We start from the raw sequence: 8,394 nt of genomic DNA on the forward strand, positions 1-8,394 counted from the left end.
ATTAAATATAATTCCTATATATTTGGCAAGTTAACTCTGTTGAACATCTGAGGATCCTTAAAGCCTCCAGACAAATTCTGGTCTGGTCTGTGGTCAGAGATTTGTGCTAGACTGCAAAGAAAAATCTAGCCACAAGCTATTGGGTTTGGAAACCTACCACGTCTGTTCAAGCTGAAACTTTATGACTGACTGCATGAAAAGTTATGGCTGAATTCAACATGATGATCTGCAGGGGAACTGTTCACCACTGAATTTGGAGTTGCTCCGGGCCAACCTTAAAAGACAGCGATCATTGTTTATAGCATGAATTGAATAACAGTTTGTGAAATAGAATAATTTACCTCGAGCACTGACCTGCTACCACACTGTAAACCCAGATTTTGTTTCTAGTTAAACTTCTGAGTGATCATTACTTATACTGTTATGTTTTGTAAAAACCTGCTATCATTACTAAACAACATTAGTTAATTGTACTTTTTAGCTGAAATAGTAAGTGCCACTAATCCGGTTTAGTAGAATTAACTTGGTGTGTTTAGTTTTATAACAAAGGGGAGGGGCCTAATTCAAAACTTCACTGGGCGCCCCACAAGGCCTCTGCAACGGATTCAACGCGGACTCTGCGGGAGGGAAGAAAGCAGACTGTTGCCGACATTTTCTCAGCAGCATTGAACGCCTTGAACGGTTAGTATGTAAAATAAGTAGTATAAATATCTTTGTTGGAACATGCAACACCAAAAAGCTTGGAGGTATTTTTTGACGCTGTCACTTACTGTACGGTTTAAACTTGGTGCATATCGGTAATATATAGGCTACTTATTGCTAGCTAGAGTCCATCTATTATTGTCAGCAGAATAATAAAGTTAGATTTAGTCAGTTTAATTTGTCAACCACAATTACTTTGATATATAGGGTAACATAAGTTTATATTTGCTGAATCAACGATTTAGAACACTATGATGACCCAGGTCAGAAACTCAGAACACGATGTCTTAGAGAAATGATTAACATTAAAAAAATGTAACAACGTTAAAAAACAACATTGTTAGACAAACTTTCTTGTGGCCTTCTGAAGTGTTCTTTAATTTTTCACAACTCTGCTTGGCTTGTTATCAACTTTTACACATACTGCCACCTTTCATTTTTAACATAAAAGGTCTTAAAAAGACTAACTAACCTGTAGGAACTCTGTTCTCGTTCTCCCTCACTCTCTCTTACCTATTTACGTGCCAGTTTTATGGTAACACATATATTTTGGTTCTATTACTTTTTTGTGTTATACAGCAATATTATTTTGGTCTGATAGTTTTCTTGTTTTATGTTTTACAGATCCTTGTGTTGTGAAGATGCTGTGGAAGTGTAAGTATTGTGAGTTTATGTGTGAGAAAAGGGGTTACCTTTTAAAACATTACCGGTTAAAACACGGAAACTATGGAAGAACAGCCCCATTTCCCTGCTTACACCAAGAATGTGTGTGCACATTCAACTCCATGAATGCACTCAAGGTTCACTTAGCAAAGATCCACCAAAAAACCCAGGTTCCACAGCCAATATATACTGCACAAGTAACCTTTCAGTGTCAGTCATGTGACTTTTCTGCACCCTGCACAGAAGCAGTCTTCCTCACTCACTTGCGCAGTACACATTTGAAGGTAAATCACAGAGTCCAGTGTCCATTTAATGGCTGCAACTTTCACACCAGTGTGTATTCTACATTTAATGCACACAGAAGTAAAGAGCACAGAACACTCGACTGGAGGATGTTCAGGCCGGAAATTGTTGCTGGTAATGTAACTAATGAAATGGCACAAGAATATCACGAGCCTCCCAATGACACCTCCGAATCGGAAGACAATGAGGACTCTACCAATGAAGATCTTCATGATTTAGAAAAACAGCTGGAGCACAATCTTGCTGCTCTTTTTTTAAAGATGCAAACAGTGCTACACATTCCAGAAAATACAGTACAAGAAGTTATAAAACAGCTGCTACAGATTTGTGAACTAGCCCAGCCACTGCTGCATAATGCAGTCAAGGAAATTCTCAAACCACATACAAATGTGGAAGATTCTGTTGTGGAAGAATTAGTAAGGGCTGCTGAAAAGGGTAATGTAATGATGAAATTCTGTGGCAAGAATGGCCCCTTATCAACTACAAAAAGGAGAGCAGCATATGTGAATAAAAACTTTACAGAGGTTAAACCAGTAGAGTACCTTATTGAAAGAGGAAAAAAATGTAGTGCTGTATATGTACCTTTGCATCCAATGCTACAGAAGATGTTGAGTAGGGCAGACATTTTGGATAAAGCTCTTTCCATCCAAAAGCATGTGCAACATGAGTACAGTTCATACAGAGATGGTACATACTGTAATGAAAATGACCTCCTTAAAGGGGATGAATTCAAAATCGCTGTTGGACTATATACAGATGATTTTGAAGTGTCCAACCCTTTGGGAACATCTAGAAAGAAACACAAAATGAGTGCAGTGTATTGGGTGATAGCTAATGTCCCATCAAAGTACAGATCCACACTCCACTCCATCCAGCTTGCTGTCTTGTGTAAAGCCTCTTATGTGAAAGAATTTGGCTATGCAAAAATTCTCCACCCACTCATTCAAGATCTAGCTTCTTTGGAGCAACATGGTGTCTATGTTGAGAAGTTGGGAGAATGTGTTAAAGGGACAGTTGTATATGTGGCTGCAGATAACCTGGCTGCTCATTCTCTGGCAGGATTCTTCGAAAGCTTTACGGTGGACAGATTCTGCAGGTTCTGCATGGCAACAAGGGACGAGATGCAAGCCAAAGAGGTAAATTCAGGTGCTTTTGAACCCCGCACTATTGATGCTCACAATCAGCAGGTGCAGGAGGTAAAGCAGGATCCTACTAAGGCAAAACAATATGGTGTTAAAGGAGAGTGTGTACTGACTGATGGTCTGGAGCATTTTCACGTTGTCCATGGGTATCCCCCCGACATCCTCCATGACCTTTTGGAAGGGATTGTTCCTGTTGAGCTATCACTCTGCATTTCAAACATGATTTCTAAAAAATATTTTACCATAGACACACTGAACTATGCTATAAAAGCTTTTGAATATGCCTTTGATGACAAAACTGACCAGCCTCAGCCAATTTCCCACAGCTTCTCTACCAAAGGGACCATTGGTGGCAATGGCCATGAGAACTGGGCTCTACTTAGGCTGCTCCCACTTATCATTGGCCATAAAGTCCCTGAGGGAGACGATGCATGGAACATTTTACTGCTCCTAAAAGAGATTGTTGAGTTGGCTGTTGCAACAAAGCACACTGAAGAGTCAGTACATTTCCTTGACTGCAAAGTGTCAGAACACAGAGAATTGTTGCAAACAACATTCCCAGATTTTAGATTACGGCCAAAACATCACTACCTCGAGCATTACCCCGAGCTGATCAAAGCATTTGGTCCCCTTTCAGACGTTTGGACAATGCGATTTGAGGGGAAACACAAATTCTTCAAACGGGTCATACGTAATGCCCACAACTTCAAAAATGTAGCTCTGACATTGGCTGTTAAGCATCAGAAAATGATGGCTTACTATTTGGACACAAGTTCATTTTTCAGGCCATCAGTTGAAATGGACAAGGTCACTACAGCATCAATCAGATCTTATCCTGAGGATGTCCAACAGGTTTTCTGCCGGAAAGTTCCTCAGCTCACATCAGTGCTTGTTGCATCATCAGTCTCTGTAGATGGAGTTACATATCGTTCTGGCATGATAGTCTCTGTTGGTTCATGCGCTGGGCTACCTTCATTTAGGCAGATCAAACAGATAGTGGCACTCAACACCGAGATCCTGTTTATTTGTAATGAGATGACTGCTTGGTACCACGAGCATCTGAGGTCTTTTGAACTCATCTGTGACAGCAGGAACCCCTCTCTGTGTGTGGTGCAGCTGAAAGATCTAAATGATGTGTTCCCTCTTCCAGCATACACATATGGTCAACATTTAGTAGTGACCCTCAAGCGTCATATTATATGCTAAAAAGCAAAAGTGTGGTTTCTGCAATCAGTCTAGACTGTAAGGTTTTTTGTCTAATTTTAGAGCTCATGATGAAATATATAATAATACAGTCTGAGAAGGGTTTTATATTTTTTCATAAATGTCTGACTATTTTAGTAAATGTTTTTCTTGTACATTTGAGTAGGGGGGCTTCTATAGAAATAGACTAAAAAATGGAATTACCACTTAAATCTCAGGATAAATCATAATTTTCTTATCTTACATAGAACACCAAGACAAACAACAAAGTCATGTACCACACAGACACAAGCAACACCAACAAAAACAACACACATTTATTGGATGTACAACTTCAATCTCATGGACATCCATAGTTTTTTCCCCCTCTGGATAGTACTCATAACTTGTTTCTGTGTTGGTGATAGTTCAGCTTGTTCAGTGTTTTCCAAAGCCCAGTATGATGCTCTCAAATATTTTGACTTGAAATCATAAACACTTCTATCATTTAAGTTATCTTAATTATTTTCATAGTGATGTTTCTTCTGAAGGAAAAAAAGTGTACTGAATTTAGGCAACAAATGCATTAATCAACTATTTTTGTGATGCACATAGTGATTGTTTAGCCGTTAAATTCCTTTTTTTATATGTAAAGTTATATTCTAATTGTTGTTTCTATTTCCAAGATGACTGCAAACCAGAAAATGACCATGAGAGTCATTCTAACAGAGGCAGATATAAGGAAAGTCATCCTACATTCAAGGCCTTCTACAGTAAAAGACTTGATAACCAAGCTTCGAGAGTCACTGGGACTTCAATACAACTTCAGTCTCCAATTCCAAGACCCTGAATTCAATAATGAACTATGTAATCTAACAGATCTTCAAGAACTTCCAGAAAAACCAACCATTAAAGTCCTGCCTGTCTTTGACCTGGTGCCTGTCTCATCTGATGACGTCTTTAGCGACACAAGTACTGCAGATACAGAGATACTCTCACATTCACCTCAGGATCGACGTGAACCATGGCCAGAATTTTTTGACATTCCAACATTTTCTGTTGATGTGGAGTATAGACTGAGGCAAGCAGATTTGCTGTTTATGAGTGAAGGAACACACCTTAAGGTCTCAAAAGAGCTGAAACATGAGATACTAGAGAGACTGGCAGAAAGCATGTATAGCTACACAGCATACCCAACTGCTGCTCAGTTTGAAAGTGTTGCAACAGCACTGATAAACAAACACCCCTGTCTCCAGGAGCGAGGCTCTGTCACTCGCTGTTGTGGTTGGAAAAATAGTCTAAAGCATAAAATGGGAAATTATAGAACAAAGCGCAGGCAATCAGGATGCCTTGATGTTGCAGTAAATGCCGGTAAGCGGGGAAGGCATTCATCAGATGGACAACCAGCAAACAAGCGGATAAAAAAGGCAAAGAAAGGTGAAATCAACTACTTGCCCAACTTTCCGGATGGATTTGATCAAGCTGCCCTGGAAGAGGCCCGTAAGGACTTGGCTGATGAAATGCAGAAGAGAACCCCAAATGGACTTCTTGTAAAACAAAAGATGGATCAGACTTTTGCTTTGAGAAGAAAAGAGGTTGTGGACTCTGAACCCCCCATAAACATGATGGTGAAACGCTGGCCTGCCCTCTTCACAGAAGATCAGGTATGTTCACAAAAGCAAAGATAACTAATAACTATCTGTGTTTTATATAATGTGCCTAGATGTCGATTTCTTTTGACCCCTTTAAGGAAAACATGGATGACTTTAATGTGGAGCATGTCGTTTATACATAGAAACATCAAAACTTAAAATTCCACAAAAATGACATTCATGGCTGTTTCTCCAGCTCTACTTTGCAGATGGCTTGTCTTGTACAGGTTGGTTATGTTAAGTGCTTTTTTTTTACTCTCTCTCTCTTTCTGTATTTTTCAGGTGTTCATGGAGTTCAGCAGGATTGTGGGCAAGAACCTCAAGCAGGAATTTTATGAGAACATCGATCGGCACAGTCCTCGTTTCCTTGAGTTATTTCGTTCCAAGAGAGGGAATGTTGGACAGTTGTTGACTCAGATTTCACAACAGACCAATGTAAGTTCATACAAATTATGTTTAGTATTGTTCTTTACAGGTTTTACAAACATCATAGTCCCAGTCTATAGTTTGTGTAATTCAGTTTATTGTTGATCAGTAGCTTTCTTACTGATAAGTTATTTTGTTTTATTTTAGTCGTCTAATTTGTTATTCTGTTTCATTCCCAAAGACTACTGACCCAACTGCAATCCGGACACAGGTGCTCAGAGGGCTTCCAATCATCCTGGGGGACAATCCTTCAACCTTCTTCAAAGCAGGCTTTGTAAGTACACTCTTGTGTTCTTTTAGCCAAACGTCTCCTGGCACAGCTTCACCCACATGCAAGGTGCACAGAGAAGGTCAAGAGTTGATTGGACAGACGCCTGCAGTAAATAAAACGCTTTGAGGTTATAGGAAACAATAATCAACCTGGAAATGCACAAAATATATTTGGAAAAAAGAACAAAAGAAAAATAATATGAAAAATAAAATATCAAAAGGAATGCAAAGAAAGAATGTCTAAGTATAAAAGGAAGTAATTAACACAATTAGAATGGAATTAGAACCGGATCAAGTCTGAAAAATCACTTATACTGATCCAGTTCAAATTGCTTTTGACCCAATTAAATTGAAGGTACCACCCCTACATTTTGATTGGTGTATCGACGTTCCTTCCTATATTATGCTGCATATTTAAACGCTGGTTGGTTGGTTGTTGTTTTTTGTTTCAATAACCCTGTCAATCTACTTATGAAGATTGTTTTATAGCACTTCCAAGTGTTCCCGAAGCCTCTATTCCACTCTTTTCTTTTACATTTCACTATGACACTCTCATGGTATCATGATTGAAGTTTATTTTTGTAACGAGTATTCTAATGATTATGTACTTTTGTTTTACAAGGAATCAGATGCTGATTTTTTCCGTGACCTTGACATCGGGATTCTTCTCACTGAGCGTGAAGAGGCTGTGCTCACATCTGCCCAGCATCCAAGTCCAACCTTGTTGAAAATTATCATTGAGGGAGAAGTCGTGATGGAAAACATCCAAGATCTGCCTAAAGCAATGTGCATTCTGTTTGGACTCACGTATGCACTCCATCTTAACTATCCTAAAAGTATGAAGCTGACCTTTCTGTTCATCCAACAGATTTTGCTCTCATTAGGCCACACTGACCTAAAGCCAAAGATACAATCTTTGAAAAATCAGCTTACAATGTAAAGTGATGTCATCTCTACTGTGACATGTTTGTTTTTTTTCCTCACCTTTTTGGTTCTGTAAAACAGCCCAACAAAAAGGCACAAAACGCAGAAACAGACACATTCAGCACCCAGTCAGAACAGTCCCATACAACACCTACAAACAAAAAACACTACACATAAACTTCTATACACACAAACACACACACACACACACTTAGATGCTTTAGAAGTGAGCAGAAGCATGTGACGTGAAAGTAAAAATTGAAGAGTTGTACCTGAAAGACAGACATTGTTTAAGTTGTTGCATCATAAGTCTTTGTAGATGGAGTTGGATATTGTTCTAATTAGAAAGTCTTTGTTAGTATGTCTGTTGACCTGCCTTAATGTAGGCAGATGGTGCAGATCCTGTTTGTAACAGGGAATTTTTGGGAATTCTGTTTTTTGTTGGTTGTTACATTCACCTACCACACAACACACACACATTCAACTACCACACAAACACACACACATTCAACTACCACACAAACACACACACATTCAACTACCACACAGACAAATTAACATTGGCTTTGTTGTGGCTTTTTCTTAAAAATAAAATGCATTGGAGCATTTGAAGATTTTGTTTTTTTTCCTATCCAACTTCATTGTAACAATGTTTTTTATAATTCATAAAAAAGTTATTTTGTTAGAGGAAAATACAATCTAATTTTTTTAGTAAGTACCAGTAACAAGTAATATCTTGTTATTCAATAATTCTGACTACACAAAAAAATATGAATATGAAAATTCATGTTATATTAATACAGCTAAAAGTATTTAGTTTCAGCTTGTGTAAAAACGTAGTATTCCATGTTAATAAAACTAAAAATATTTAGTTTTAGCTTGTGTAAAAACTTAACATTCCATGTTAGTTAAACTAAACCTATTTAGTTTCAGCTTGTGTAAAAACGTAGTATTCCATGTTAATAAAACTAAAAATATTTAGTTTCAGCTTGTGTAAAAACTTATGATTCCAAGTTGGTCAAACTAAACCTATTTAGTTTCAGCTTGTGTAAAAACTTAACATTCCATGTTAGTTAAACTAAACGTATTTAGTTTCAGCTTGTGTAAAAACTAAAGTGGTATAAGGCAAC

At 38.1% G+C, this 8,394-nt stretch overlaps 1 protein-coding gene across 2 annotated transcripts; it reads left to right on the plus strand.

Annotated features, from left to right (window-relative positions):
• Positions 1-376: 376 nt before the first annotated feature.
• LOC109202239 (sterile alpha motif domain-containing protein 3-like) lies at positions 377-7,872 on the plus strand. Of its 2 annotated transcripts, none has more exons than XM_019359101.2 (7): positions 377-681; positions 1,327-1,356; positions 2,701-2,804; positions 4,679-5,656; positions 5,927-6,079; positions 6,252-6,344; positions 6,963-7,872. In XM_019359101.2, the coding sequence occupies exons 2-7, from the start codon at positions 1,344-1,346 to the stop codon at positions 7,278-7,280; spliced, it is 1,659 nt and encodes a 552-aa protein (XP_019214646.1). In that variant the 5' UTR covers positions 377-681; positions 1,327-1,343; the 3' UTR covers positions 7,281-7,872. The 2 variants fall into 2 exon arrangements, with proteins under 2 accessions (XP_019214646.1, XP_019214647.1); XM_019359102.2 differs by having other exon boundaries at positions 378-681; positions 2,728-2,804.
• Positions 7,873-8,394: the final 522 nt, after the last annotated feature.

Source organism: Oreochromis niloticus, linkage group LG5 (genome assembly GCF_001858045.2).
Source record: "Oreochromis niloticus isolate F11D_XX linkage group LG5, O_niloticus_UMD_NMBU, whole genome shotgun sequence".
In the NCBI taxonomy this organism is placed as follows: Eukaryota; Metazoa; Chordata; class Actinopteri; order Cichliformes; family Cichlidae; genus Oreochromis; species Oreochromis niloticus.